Source organism: Brienomyrus brachyistius, chromosome 5 (assembly GCF_023856365.1).
Source record: "Brienomyrus brachyistius isolate T26 chromosome 5, BBRACH_0.4, whole genome shotgun sequence".
NCBI classification, from domain to species: domain Eukaryota; kingdom Metazoa; phylum Chordata; class Actinopteri; order Osteoglossiformes; family Mormyridae; genus Brienomyrus; species Brienomyrus brachyistius.
Window position 1 is genome coordinate 33,254,836 of NC_064537.1, and position 15,113 is coordinate 33,269,948.

The following is a 15,113-nucleotide window of genomic DNA, read 5'->3' on the forward strand; positions in this document are numbered from 1 at the left end:
AATTTATTTAGACATTCTTCTGGGTGGAGGATTGGTCTCTGTAGTTCTGATTTTCATCTTTGCACATCATAACAATTGAACTTCAAAGAAACTTTTCTTGTACATTTCCACTTAACCCGAAAAGGCCTTGAACAGTGTTGTCTTTTGTCCAAAGTAATAGAATGGAAAACACTGATGTCCAAAAACCTTTAAATGATATATTGTATATATTACAATCGTTCTTTTCCCTTTACAAGTAATTTCTAATGTATCACAATATAAAAACATGGAATACCCCAATCCATTATAGCATCATACAAAACAAAATAACCAATACTGAGCATCAGCTGTAGGCTCACGGGCTGTGACCCCTGTTAAAAAAAACTAATGTTCCCTTCCCTAAGTCATTGTTACGAATCATGGCTGTAATTTTTAGGCTGAAAATGAAGGTTCGGGTTGTTCAAATAGTTGCTACTCACTGCCTGGGGCGCATTCCGTGCCGTCACATTATTCATTAGCTAGTCAAGCAGGAAAGAGCAGGGGCCTGTATTGCTAAACTGGAATTTTGGGTTTTGTAGGATAATTTGTCAGATTTAAGGTAGTCTGATCTAAATGTAACTGAACAAAGATAAAGTCCATTTAAATTGGGGTACCTTAAATCTAGCTAAACAACAGATCCTGCTTGGAGGTGAGTAACTAAAAAATAACTAAGACAAGAGACTAAGACTTGATGGCTTATGGGTGCGGGTCTGGTGTTCGGCATGAACTGAACTTAATGGGATCATACATCCAAATGCATTAGATATGTTTGCAAATTTCATAATCATTTTATAAATTATTTTAAAACATTTGCTAAATGAAAAGGCTCCCACATCTTAAGTGTTGTAAACATATGACATTTAATAGCTTTCTTATCATTTATTTAAAGGTGTAACTTAAACTTTCTCAAAAATACAAGAGCAGCTACATTAGAATATTTATTTTTGCATAACGCTGTCAAAATAGTGTACTCAATTTCCTCTGAGTAACAAAAACCATTAGTCTAAACGGGAAGCATGTTTTTAAATCGGTCTTTTCCTCACTCGGCTCAGAGTCGGAACGACGCACTGAATGCTGTGGTACCTCTTATCCCTCACTGAACAGGGCAGCAAAATGAGGCCTGTGATACCTTGGCAGGGCAAAGCAGGAAAGAAAATAAGTCTGTGCATATTTCACGTAACTGCCATTAAATGTTAATAGCAGTCTGCATATTACACTGTTGCCAGTGAAAGTTGCCTCTTTTGCCAGCGACTTTCCCCGTCTTTCATTAAATTTCATTTTTTGGACAGAATTACAAAAAATTATTTAAATAAGTCTCTGAAACTTTAGAGTAGCCTTAAACCTTAGTTACAAGCGTGTCAGCCATGATTTTTTGCCCTAGCCGAGCTTTAGTGACAAAGCAAGCCACCTCTTCTCTGGTCTGGTCTCCCCAAACCTCTGCTTCTCATTGGCAAGCCTCTCTTTCTAGTAGCCCCTTCTTCTGTTGGCGTGTCCCCTGACCTGTGGAGACTCTGTTGGGCGTTAATGTTTGGGGTCCAGGGTTGTGTCAGGGCCGTTCTCATCTGGAAGTGGGGAATGAATGTTCTGCCTTTCTGCTCCTGCTGCATGACTCAGATGGCTCGCCTGACTAAGCGAGTCACAGGCTACCTGGGAACGACGAGATGACTCCTTCCCTGTGACAGGAACAGCACGAAGCAAACGTTATCCAGAGCAAGGGAAAAGCACATCAGAAAACATCGAAGAAATAATATTGTAAATAAACAGAATCCCCTGTTTTATGGAATCTGTCTAATTGATGAATATGCAACAGTAGCATCTTCAGCATTTTCTGCTGGACCAGGGCCATGGAGGGCATTTTAGTAGGCGTGATGCCAAGGTGCTACAGCTGGAAATGAAGGAGAAATATGAGCTGGGCCATCAAGGTCTAGGTGTCAAAGGGTTAGGTAATGTCACCAAGGAGGACCGATATATGAGTGAGACACATCAGAACCTACACTGAGAACCTGGACCACACATGGAGGAGAAGGATAACCCCAATTCATTCAGATCGGCCAGATCTGAAGATAAAATGCAACTAGATGCTAATATAAATCTGACGTACAATACTGTGCAAAAGTCTTAGACTTAGGAATTGTTCAGAGCTATTTATCTGGGTAGTAAGTGTATATTTGCCCATAACAAATAAAATACAATTTTACAATAGAAAATACACAAAATAAGAGTAAAACAATAAAAACAAGCAGGACTTTTTTTGTTCTCCAACAAGTCACTGATATCTAGTTGGATGGCGAGATGAACACCGCTTCAGTTCCCAAACCTCTCCTCAGGGGCACCCCAGCCATTCCACGTGTTTGTTAAACCACCAGTTCAATTAATTAACTAATAAGTTTAAAAAGTGAACGAGATGGATGGAGAGGTTTTGAAATGGTTATGCTGGCACATTTTGACAGACATATCTTCATAGTTGTTATACCACCATCATTTTGGCATCATATCTTTTGCATGGTAGAGTATGTTTCATCCAGTTTCCACACATCATGCTTAGACTTACCAAGAGACCCCTCGATGGCAACAGTGGCTGACATGACAGGCCTCCCTTGGACTTCGAAGGTCTTCATGGTGTATGTGTGTTCTGTGGAGTTTAACGAGCCTACAGAAAAAGGCACACAAAACCAAAAAGTCAGTACAATCTCAACAATATTTGCTCCACTTCTGGTCCTTACAGTGGATGTTTTTTTACCTGAAGCCAAGCTGAAAGTGCTGCCTTTGACCAGACTTTGGACTGGAGAGAACCAGTTCAGGACAGAAGCCACCATTGGGATCTGCCTCAGGACGCCCTGGGGGACACACCAATGGACAGGTCACCACTGGGGCCTTCATAGACATAAGGCAGAGCCCAGATCATCTTTAAATCAGCAGCACAAAACAAAAACGAACCTCTTGCATCAGCTTCTCTTCAGTAGCTTTCTGTAGCTGTGACTCAGCCTCCAGGATGCCCCTCTGCACCACCTCTGACATAGTGTCCAACAGCTGGTAAGCAGGACGAAGGGCCGGTCAGAAGAGGCCACATGCTTTTCGAACAGAACTAGAAGCTACTAGTAAAAAGTTAATTAAACTGTTGATAAGTGTCCTGAATGACTAGTGCAGGGGTAGGGAACCTGATCCATGGAGAGCCGGTGTGGTTGCGGGTTTTCGGGATGGCCTCTCAATCAGCCAATAATAAAGCAGCGATTCTCAAGTCCAGTCCTTGGAATCCACTGCTATTGGCTGACTGAGAGGCCATCCCAAAAACCCGCAACCACACCAGCTCTCCAAGGATCAGGTTCCCTAACCCTGGACTAGTGGTATATAACACACACTCAGAACAACGGCTAAAGATGTGTACTTTTGCTTGTCACTGGAGCTGCACCCAAAAATGGACTCTGAGGAACATCCCAAAGGTACAAACAACATTCCATCAATGGTCCAGGAACGTTCCTCAGGGTCCATTTCTGTACCCTAAAATGTACAATTACCTGCAGCTATGGTTACAATTTCCAGACCCTTGAGGATATAGCCCCAATGACAGGAAAAAGGTACAATTTATTTCTGAGAGTGTACTGAGGGTACCATTATTCAGCTGAACAACCTATTGCTCATGAGGTCAGCTCGGTATGGGAGCATGACTACCTGGTTGCTCTCTTCGATGTCTCTTCCCACGGCTTCAATGGTATCAACCAATTTCACCACATCAAGGTCCTCTGTTGCCATGCCAACAAAAATACAGTTCTTCTCTGCACCAAACTCAGGACCTAATGGATGGGGGGGGGGGGGGGACAGATCACACATTTAACCCTTGTGCCAAAATAAAATTCCCCGACAGTATTGTTGTTGTGTCATAAAAATATGAAATTATTTTAAAAGCAAAACTGAACAAAGCTGGTAATGAGATAGACTGCTTTTTATAGCAACCAACAAATTTAAGCTATGAACATATTCTATTTACGTAGGGGGTCCACCACAGTGAAGCTAAAGGTTGGGCCATGTCAATCATAGTCTGACCCAACTCAGCACAAACAGGAAGTGGAGGTTACCAGTGGAGAAGTCCACTTCAGCATCCAGAACCTGCAGTTGCTTCAGCAGGTCACTATTGATCTTTTCCACCAGCTGTTGTCTCTTGGAACCATCAGGTTCTTCCCCGCTGGGCTGATACCTAACAGGAACGGGCATTTGTCACTTTTACACACCGTCTGTCTACAGTTTTCTGTCTCCCGCATCCTCATGTTTCTCGGCTCACCTGACGGCACCCAGACCCGGCCAGCTCGGCTCCTCCAGGTACATCAGCCTGTTATGGCGGGATACTTCCTCGCAGAACTGGTGTCTAAGACACGTGGTCCAGCAGAGAAGAGGCACCAAGCTGACCAAATGCTCCACAACAGCGTCCACATCGCTTTCCTGTGTGCCCAACACTGTGGGAACAGTACAGAACGACGTTAGATCCATCACATTGTTTCTCTGGTACCCCACAGAACTCAGCCCAACAGATGAGGAAGAAGGTGCTGGCCTCCAAAGTGTGATATTCAAACGTGCGTCACTTACATGCTGAGGTCATCAGCGGGTTGAAGCGGACACAGCTACCTTCGTCATCCAGGTAGACCACGTCCAGGCCGCTGGCTGACACTAGCAGCCCTAACTGTTCACCCAGCTGTGAAGGAGCAGCCAAACTGTTAATCAGCACATTTTTGCCGCAGTATTATGCAGTCCGACTCAGGGAAATAAACCTGGGCCTACAGGTATAAAGTTGATTTAAATAATTAGGAATTGGAAAAGCTTATAATAACGAACCGCACACAACATCTTTATAAAATCTTTCCTGACATCTAATGATGGTCAACTGGACTGTAAATTAAGTCATATGCTGAAGAAGCTACCAGAAAATACGTACGCTTTTACCAGAAAATGATAAACAATCATGCTATGTATATACAGATCGTTATTACCACAATAACAAATGCCACCTTCTGATATAAATGCATTAATCGCAAAAACAGTCTCACCCATCTGTTGAGTGTGTCCTCAAATTCTCCCTCGTTTTCTGAGAATTCATTCACTGAATCTGCATTAGATACTACAAGTGAGAAAGGAGTGGAAATCAGACAAGCCTCTAAAACTGAAACAACAATTACAGAAATACTTTAAAAGAAACACATCTAAATCAATATGGAAAAGGTGATGGACTCACCTGTGGAGCTCTCCTGACAGAACTTAAAAACCACCACAGGAGAGTTCGGCTCATCCTCCATCTGTTAATGCAGCAGGAAAAAGAGGACAAATGAAGATAAGTCTATAATGCATCACGAACACAGCCGTGAAGGCACGCACAATACACAATGCGTCACAAACACAGCCGTGAAGGCACGCACAATACACAATGCGTCACAAACACAGCCGTGAAGGCACGCACAATACACAATGCGTCACAAACACAGCCGTGAAGGCACGCACAATACATAATGCATCACAAACACAGCCGTGAAGGCACGCACAATACACAATGCGTCACAAACACAACCGTGAAGGCACACACAATACATAATGCGTCACAAACACAGCCGTGAAGGCACGCACAATACACAATGCGTCACAAACACAACCGTGAAGGCACACACAATACACAATGCGTCACAAACACAACCGTGAAGGCACACACAATACATAATGCGTCACAAACACAGCTGTGAAGGCACGCACAATACACAATGCGTCACAAACACAACCGTGAAGGCACACACAATACATAATGCGTCACAAACACAGCTGTGAAGGCACGCACAATTCATAGGTGATAGTTAGTCTCAGATGGAAGAAAATGCAGCAACTAATATGGAAAGAACGTAGTGCGGCCTACAGAAAAGCCAGCAGCTTGGGGATGTCAAGTGATTTACAATCTGAATATTCTGTGAAAACTTCTATGAAATATTCTGTGCCAGACTGAAGACAATGTGTTTGCCTAAATAAATTATGGGATGATCTATGTATTAAAAATGTATCTTATCAATACCCAGCGAATGGTACCTGAACACAGACATTCAAGCTGGGAGCTTGGCTCTGATTAGCAGAATAGAATTAAATGTGCTCTTGTGATTCTGTGTTTGTAAATGGCATTAGAAACACAATCTCTAAAAATGTCCTCTAACATAATATGCAGAAGCTAAATGAAGAAGCACTTGCCTAAATGGAGACTAAGCGTATTTATGACGCGCTATTTCAATACGGTCTTAATCTCAGCTGAGCTCATCATGGATGTACCAGGAGTAAAAGCAAACTTAAGGACAAAAATGAGTACTGATTAAGTCCCAGAACGAAGTCTGTAAACACTGTACCTCAGAGTGAGTGAGTGAGTGAGTGAGTAGGTGAGTGAGTGAATGATTGATTAAGTGAGTGAGTGGCGCAGGTGGAAAAGCATGAAAAAAGGTAGGTAGAGGGTTGATCCAACCTAAAATAGACAGAATAAGAGAGCCCAGAACATCCCACAAAAAGCCGTCAGAGATTAGAGCAGGGGTGTCAAACTCCAGTCCTGGGGGGCCGAAGCCCTGCACAGTTATTGTTTCACCCTCATTTAACACACCTGATTCAGCTCCTTGTCCTAATTACCACACAGCTCTTGAGCTGAATCATTTCTGGTGGAACAGGGAGAGAACTAAGCAGCACAGGGCTCCGGCCCCCCAGGACTGGAGTTTGACACTCCTGGATCAGAGGGACCGGGAAGTGCAACAGCACAGCCTGAAACCAAGGCACCCATTCCCACTACCGGTGACGCACTGGACAGAATCACTACGGAGTTTCCCAGTGAGTATGTCTAGTGGTTTACCATGTTCAAAGCCTCGAGAAGAGACATCTGTCTGTCACCCTGATAACAGTAACACAGAACACATTCTCTGTCACATTTGGCTATTGAGTAGCACTCAGCATGATATAATATGGAGGAATGAGCAAAGACGCCCCCCTCCAGGTCAACACAGCTTCAATAGCAAACGTACCACAGTAAGACCAGTTTCTGCAGTAAATACAGTGCCTTCAAGAAGCACTCACACCTTCGCAAGGATTCCGCATTGTGTTGTGCTTTTACGCTTTAATCCCAGACACTTCCAAACAGTCCAAGTACATGCTCATGGAACTGTCTATGCTCCCGAAGTGCCGTGTAGATGTTCTACTACACTGAATGATGGTAAATATGTTATAGTGGGCCACCACTATATATATATATATATATATATATATATATATATATATGTATATATAACAAAATGACCCACCGAAGTTTTAATGAATGCCATCTTCTTCAGACTTTCTAGAAGACGATGACTCTGAAAGCAGGAACAGTTAACATTAAATAGGGAAATAAACGGGGGTGCAAACAACTTTAATTGTTCCCGCCACCCCATCCCACCATTTGGACAACAACTGCACCATTGAAAACAGTAGGGGGCCCTCAAGGAGCCCAGGGGCCTCTGACCATGTTAATATGCTTCTAGAGATCAGGTGCACAACACAACATTCCCATTACGGTGACGCAGAAACGGAGCTTCCCACCAGCCCCAAGGCATGCTGGATCCTCTCCACTATGCCACTGTGGCCAAGGTACTGCAGGGACATCCAAAGAGGAAGCGGCTGCAGATTCTCTCCTAGCTGAGTCCAAGTCAGTCCTGCAGCAAGAGCCTAAAAGGCCGAAAGGATAAATAAATCAAACTGAAAAAAATTAAACAAACGTCAGATTCTACAGCCCTTCTATAGTTTTACCAAAAAGGCACAGAATATCCGAATCATGCCCAAATCAGGGTGCTCTTAAACACGGACGTACCAAGGCCGGGTCCTCGTGTCTGTAAAGGGTAACAGCCGGCACGGAGGGCAGCCCAAGCCACGGCCCCAGGGTCAGAGTCATGCTGTCACATTTCGTAGCTGGCTGTCGAGATTTAGGAACCACATTGGCAGAAGGGCACACAAGCATGCCTGGCCTTCCCATATGTACACAGAGTCCGTAAGGAAACATCTAGACATACCAAAAGTGGGGAAGGGACACAGCTCAAAGCCAGCATTGCTAGATTGACTCTGGAACAAAAAATGGTCCACAAGTTAATAATACCCTTCATGTACAAAGCAGTCCATCCATAATGCATTTTATAACATCCAGAGATACTAAACAAGTTATCCGTGACCCTCCCCTCATAGCATCCATTACACTATCTACCAAAATAATTTGCTAAGTATTTGCACATGTTTATAAGGCAAACAGCCATGAGGTATGACTGGTATGTGTGGTAGCCGGTGTTGGTCACTAAGAGACACACCCACCCTTCTACATGAAGCCACATGCTGTGCTGATCACAAAGGTCTCTCAGATGATCCAGCCTGTCAGTGTGTCCTGCACCTGCCGTCCCTTGGGGTTACATGCGGAACATTATCGCACGATACTAAACCCATGCGGGGCATCACACATAAATACCTACGTAAACAAAAACTTCAAGTATATTTTTCTTTCAGAGAGGCAGCGTGGGTGACACAAATCATATAGTCACGTTGCATTTATTTTGCTGCACAAGAGAAAAATATTTAAGGTATGTGAAATTTGAAAAAAATGCAGCTGTTGTGGAAATTGTGGAAGTTTCAGATACACGTCTGTCACATAACCCCATCCACATATGCAACATTCCAGAGACAGAGCAGATGTGCCATCACACAGAACACACAGGTAGGCTCCACACTAACCAGCATTCGCTATCAACAGCAGAGGAAGCTTCCCTGATTCCACGTCCTCCTTAATGATCCCATCCAGCAAGAAAGCGTCCTACAGTAATGAGAACGACACCAAATAAGAGCAGGGCAAACGCATCATCCTAACTGCAGTCACACTCAGCTCCAAAAATTCAAATCTGAAAAAGCAGTTTGCATGGCGTGCAACAGACACAGCTCTGGAAAAAATTGAAAGACCGCTCCATATTTTGTAAAAATCTGCTTTTTTAAATCCTGGTTTAATGCTGGTTCTGCTAGCAGAAGGCTATACTGTGAGGCAGGCTGCTTCCGGGCTCAATATTTCTAGGACAGCAGTACACAAGAATGAGGTGAAGCAGGAGACACTGGGAACGACCAGAAACTAGTCAGGTAAAGGGTGAAGCAGCCTCATAAATCGGAGGATGACATCAAGTGAACTTCTAAACGAATAGGAAACATTAAGTGGTGTGAAGTGCACGGCTAGGACAAGATTGTTACGGGCTCCTAGAAGCAGGACTGGAGATCCATAAAGCAAGGAAGAAGCCCTTCATCAATGAGAACCAGGAGTTTGCAAAAATATATATATTTTACACAGACACACACCCATAAATTGAGAAATGAGTGAAACTAAAACTTTTCCAGTGGTATCTTGATTTTTTTTCCAGAGCTGTATGTTCCATATATTCCAAAAATGTTAAGGTAATGTCATAGGCAAGTTGGTCGCAAACATAACATTCTTACCATTCGGTGTTCAGATCCAAAAGCAGTATTACATGGCACAATATAAAGGCATGACAAGGGCAGGCCCAGCTGGTGAGAAAAGTAAGACACCAACTATCACAGACATGTCACCATTAGGGGACAGAAACTCAAGACCAGAACGACGCAGAAGAAGCACATAGAAATCTGTAAAAAAGATAGACGGCTTATTCCCATCTACTATGTACAGCAGCACACTCGCTCTATTGCTGCATTAGGTTCCCTTTTATCCGTCCAAGCAGGTTTTATCAATACACATTGTATGGAGCATTGCTCATCATTGCCTGTAGCTCTACACATAGTAACGGCTTTCAGGTACTCAAAATCAATCACACTACTGTTCACTTCTGGGGGAATAGTCTAGTTGTACTCATTTGCAGAGAAAGGACAACACCTCTCGAGAGGATAGGCATTCCTCTGTGTCCAGGGACACAAGGGGAATACAGGACAATGGTGCCTTACAGGGCATATATAAGAGCAGGGCCATAGAGGCACTGGCCCCAGCTGAAAGCTGATTGGGTCCCAGAGTGCTCCCTCCTTAGTCATCCACCAATTCAAAACATTTCATTGGCTGATGATATAGTTTGTGTGAATTACGCTTATGCTCCCCACCCTGAAAATCCTAGAATAGTCCTTGGTGTCCCAGGACAGGAATGGTCTGTGATCTCAGATTTCGTATGTGTGTTCACTTACTACCACTCTTCGGTGAGGTACACACACACACACACACACACACACAAGGATAAGTATCAGCACAATAAGTTCGTCTTGGGGACCCTACACAGGCAAGACGCTGAAACAGTGATCACTGCTCATATGACATTGATTCTGGTTATTTTGCCTGGAGTATATGGCCATCTTCACGAAGTAGAAACAGGTTTTTTTTTTTAAAACCGAGTGACAACCCTAGCCTGCTTAACCAGTTCAAACCAAACAGGATCCCATACATTTTCCTCATACTTTTCTGGAGTGGCAGATATTGGTGACTAGAAGATTATTTTAGACTTTTCAGATCTCAGGTGAACCTTCCCATATCGTCAATGAGAGAGGCAGTGTGCGTCATAACTGTTGCCCCCTACCTGGCTGCAAAGGTATTGACCCAGGCCAGGCCTGCAGGCAGAGCTCTGGTAGATGACAGGATGTCTGTAGCCGAGCACAGCGACACCTTCAGTGGCGAAGTCCTTGTAGCGGGAGTGGATGACAAGACGACACACTTTTAAAAGGCCCTCTCTGTCATCCTCATGGAAAGACACGGAGCCGTTTTCGTACCTGTGGACAAATATGCCAGCCATTCGCACTGTGAAGCTGCTCGCTCGCTGGAGAGCCTTAAAGGCACAGAGTTCATGTACTAGTTGGATTAACACTACCCAGAACTGAGTGTGGGAGAATCTGCTGGAAATTATTTCCATATGCAAAAACCACGCGACTGGGACAGGCTGTCATTGCGGTTACTGATGTCCTGAGTAAATGACCAGCTCATAATGTTGTTTTCCACTATAGGATGAAACAATAACAAGACCAAACATGGATTATTTGTTTTCCATTACAACTCAAACCAGTGGTGATGAAGTGTAAAATGGCAACAATCACAGCGTTAACCTTCTTAAAAATGACCATTTCCAGTGGTTATAAAACATCTTACAGCGGAAAAAAACAAGAAAAAATAACGCTATCTCATATCAATGTCTGCCTGGCTAAAGGGGGTTTCTGGACATGACCACCCCACATGTGGGGCAGGGGCACACAGGAGCAGTCTGTCCAGCTGATGACACTCTTGGGACCTTCACAGACTGGCTCTGTAAGCCTCGGTAAGACAGAAAGATCTAAGCACACATCCCTACCTGAAGAGGCAGGAGAGCCAAAGTGTGACATCGGACTGGACCCGAGTGGCTAGTCGTCTCTGCTGTTCCCGGTCCAGCATGGAGATATACGCCTCTACGCTGTGCCCGAGAAGAACCACATCCCTGACCTTCCTGTCACCCTGCACCCTGCTGGACAAACACATCACTACTCACCATCCTTACACCATGACTGCTTCGTTGCCAAACCATCAGGTTTTACAATTAAACTGTGCAGGAATCCCAGTGTATTACTCAGCAGTGTCCCAAACTGGCAAAGGTGGTCCCTCCAAACAAATGAAAAGACAAGCAGGCAGCAGTGTTATTACCATGGATGCACCTCGGCCTCTCCTCCACGCATGAGGCTCTGAACTAACTGCAGAATACTGACGGCGTCCTGGCCACTGGAAGGTTAGGAAACAGAGCAAGAACTTTCCCACAGGTACAGCAGATGTGATGATGTGAACAGTTTTGGGATGAAATCCTTACATCGCAGACTTGGGAAAGGGCGCGAGTGCAGAAACCTGGAGAGAGCATATGAAAGAGATGCATCAAACAGCCTGTCTGCTGTTGTGCCTTACCATCGCTGCAGGGGTCCTGGGATGTGCCTCCGAGCGGCCTTCTGCTTCCCCGAAACCTCACTGGGGGAGGAAGACAGGATTACACATTGTCCAAAACTGACTGGAGCAAATGATTTAAAAGAAAGAGGAATGGCACCTTCGATCATCTTCTAGAATCTTCATAGCCTCATTGAGGTTCTTCACCACTTTATTAAGCACAGGGTCATTGACAATCTAAGAGATCAGATAAACAAACAAACAAACAACCCCAAAATTAAGACGCAAGTATGCATTTATTTGGCTGAAATATGCAGATTAGTCTTTTTATATTTGCACATTAGGCACTAATATTGCAGTGTCATGAACTTTGATTGGCTTGCTAGAGTGAGACTCAATTCGAGAGCGGTCTGCACACTCATTTACATGTATGTAACACTTTGATTCCCGTGTAAATAGTAGGGTTTGCAAACTACCCCTTTTGATGCATCCAGTTATAGTTTTATATTAGAATAATAGTAATTTGTCATACAATTTCTTGCAGGAGCATAAGAGTCAGAAAGTATGTCACGCCAGATATGTGCGAGTTGGCAACCACTGATATTGTCCGAAAATGTGGCAGATAATGGTCAGTGGTCAGGATTAACGTTAACACGGTAGGGATGAGCGAGATCACTCATTTTTGTATAATTTCAGTTCGATCTAAGGCTGGTATCACTGATACCGATCCTTATGCCTGTAACCCTGACCGGGTGACAAATTCTATTCTTTCTTCTCTCTGCCCGGTAGAACCTGTCCTGCTCCTTGTCGTAATACATTTAACACTTAACAAAACATTTAAATTACCAGGTTAAAAAATGGCAGAATTGATTTTCAAAATGAAAACATTCAAATCGTAAGAATCGATATTTTACTGTAGATCTGGGCATCGATAGTGCATTATATTTACGGAGGATAACAAGTTCCCTAGTAGTTATGTTGTATGTAATTCATTGGCTTGCATGTGTTGTCAGTCTACGGATAGCTATTCTTAACTATATGAAATAAATCTGACCTATATTTCTAAATTAAATTCTCAAAATGTCGAAATATTATTATAGCCAGATTTATAACTCGAGCGCCAAAGTAAGTATTTGTGGTCTGTTATTACAAGTCATTATTTGGTAATCATATTAAATGGGTTATACACATAATAAATGAAGATCAAACACAGATTCGAGAAACTATAATACCCTCAAATCCTAAAATAACATCCATACCGATCCCATTTAATGCTGTTTGAATTAGTCAAACCGCAGTTTTCTAGTTTCTTTATTGCTTTCGCTTAAATTTCAACACCACGAAGAAAACGCCGTGATCACCTATGATATGACAGCGGCTGAATATTTAATCTAAAAGCTGGTGATCAGATCGACGTCGCGCCGCTCTGAAAATAAGATGTTTTTGCTGTGTGAGGGCGGCGCATATAAGGGTAATCTAATTATGGCAAGCCCTATATCTGATGGAAATATACACTTTCAGCAGCTTACCTTTTCAGGATGGTCCATCTTATTGTCGTCAGGGACATAAACGTGCCCGGGTCGTGTTCTCTCTATTGCAGTGTGTAAGATAACAGGCACTTGGTTACATGTTCGGGTTTATTATAGCGCGGCAGCAAGAGTAGAAAATGCGTCTGCGTCTCTCCCAACTACACACTGGGAAATTAACTTCCGGGAAAGAAAGAACAGAGAAAGAAAGAGCGCTTACCGTCCAACGCCAGCCCCGCAGTCCACCGTGTCTGCCATGCTCCTAAATCATTTAGATCATCACCGTATTCTGCTTTTCGCAAAGTCCACAATCAGTGCATCAGCACTATTTGTGCATCATGGAACTGTTCACATACTGTTCTGGGCGATTTATGCCACACTTGAATGGCTGCGAATTTACCCTGCCTGCTTAATGTCATGTCCGCCGTCCATGCACTGGCAAAGTAGTGTATAGTTATGTTTCTAAACGCGCTAGTTTATTATTTTTATACTGTTATTATTATTATTATAGTGTTATTGTATATATGGGGGAAATTATGTCGCGCTTTGTCACATGTATATATATATATATATATATATATATATATATATATATATATATATATATTGCCCGTGAAGTTGTCAGGTTGGCTGGTACTTTTATTCATACATAGTTTATTCATTTATTTACCTTTAAGTGGGCCTCCAAAGTGAAACTTACTTTAAAAAATCCTCAGTTGGATCACAAAATATATTTCGTTTTACATTGGTTTTACTGTTATCCAGTTTGTATGAAGCCCGCAGGCAGAATAGTTCACCTTGGAAAAACAAGTCTACTGATGAATGCTTTGCTGTTTTCTGGCAACATATAAAAGTAAATAGGCGTCCCACCTCCCGGAAGTTCCGGGATTCTCTCGCATGTTGATTGCGGCTCTCTGATGCCCGCAAATTATACACAATATCCCGCACATTTGGTTTTAAAGCGATAGAGAACGAAGACCTTATGCAGAGTGTTTGAGGAAGGGACGCGGGCGTCAGGACGCCGCGATCAGCATGCGGGCGGCTCCTGGAACTTCCGGGAGAGATGGCATGTCTGCAAATACATGATTTAATTTTTGAAAGTGAATTGTTGATGTCCTCTCTGTATTAAAAATGTAAGAAAGCATTCAAACGGGACCGTTTTCCAGTTGTACATGTGTTAGTAGGCCTAATGGCTCATCGACCAGTTACTGTGCAAACACAGGATGTATAGTATCCGAATCCAAAACACACATGCTGATATAACCAGTATGCATAATGCTGGTCATGCTGGTCTGTGCTGTTTTTTTTCAGCAGGGTACATCCTCGGAGATTTGTGAGATGGGTACAAGTGTTAAAAAGACGTGAGCTTTAGGGCTAAATTGTGAGACCTGGTACGTGTGCAGTGCGTTGCTTTATAGAGCGTGTTAGTAGTATGAATAGTAGTATGAATGATAAGGGAATGAATTGGATGGTGCGAGGTCCTGAGTGCTCGTTTTCAATCACCGACGGTCACCAGTAGAATTTAACTGAGGAGACTTTTTAGAAGGTTGGGGGGCAGGGGTGACAGGGGCATCAGGGAAATAGGCCTGCATTGTGCTTGTTCCAACAGTATCTTTGTTTAGAAATTGTCTTTCATGTTTATCTTATAAAACTAAGACCACAGTGCC

At 43.2% G+C, this 15,113-nt stretch overlaps 1 protein-coding gene across 6 annotated transcripts; it reads right to left on the bottom strand.

The window, feature by feature from the left end:
- Positions 1 to 183: 183 nt before the first annotated feature.
- Positions 184 to 13,877, bottom strand: LOC125742145 (pyridoxal-dependent decarboxylase domain-containing protein 1-like). Of its 6 annotated transcripts, XM_049013847.1 has the most exons (25): positions 13,667 to 13,877; positions 13,450 to 13,511; positions 12,081 to 12,157; positions 11,945 to 12,004; positions 11,693 to 11,767; positions 11,367 to 11,516; positions 10,605 to 10,794; positions 9,508 to 9,576; positions 8,764 to 8,842; positions 8,350 to 8,434; positions 8,058 to 8,106; positions 7,859 to 7,960; positions 7,591 to 7,716; positions 7,314 to 7,364; positions 6,869 to 6,907; positions 5,240 to 5,300; positions 5,055 to 5,125; positions 4,597 to 4,702; positions 4,295 to 4,466; positions 4,092 to 4,210; positions 3,688 to 3,809; positions 2,956 to 3,048; positions 2,759 to 2,855; positions 2,570 to 2,668; positions 184 to 1,691 (listed from the first exon to the last, which is right to left on the bottom strand). In XM_049013847.1, exons 2-25 carry the CDS (start codon positions 13,465 to 13,467, stop codon positions 1,540 to 1,542), a joined length of 2,262 nt encoding a protein of 753 aa, XP_048869804.1. In that variant the 5' UTR covers positions 13,468 to 13,511; positions 13,667 to 13,877; the 3' UTR covers positions 184 to 1,539. The 6 variants fall into 6 exon arrangements, with proteins under 6 accessions (XP_048869804.1, XP_048869805.1, XP_048869806.1 ...); XM_049013848.1 differs by lacking the exon at positions 13,667 to 13,877 and having other exon boundaries at positions 11,367 to 11,513; positions 13,450 to 13,633; XM_049013849.1 differs by lacking the exon at positions 13,667 to 13,877 and having other exon boundaries at positions 5,055 to 5,113; positions 13,450 to 13,633.
- Between the last annotated feature and the right edge of the window lie 1,236 nt (positions 13,878 to 15,113).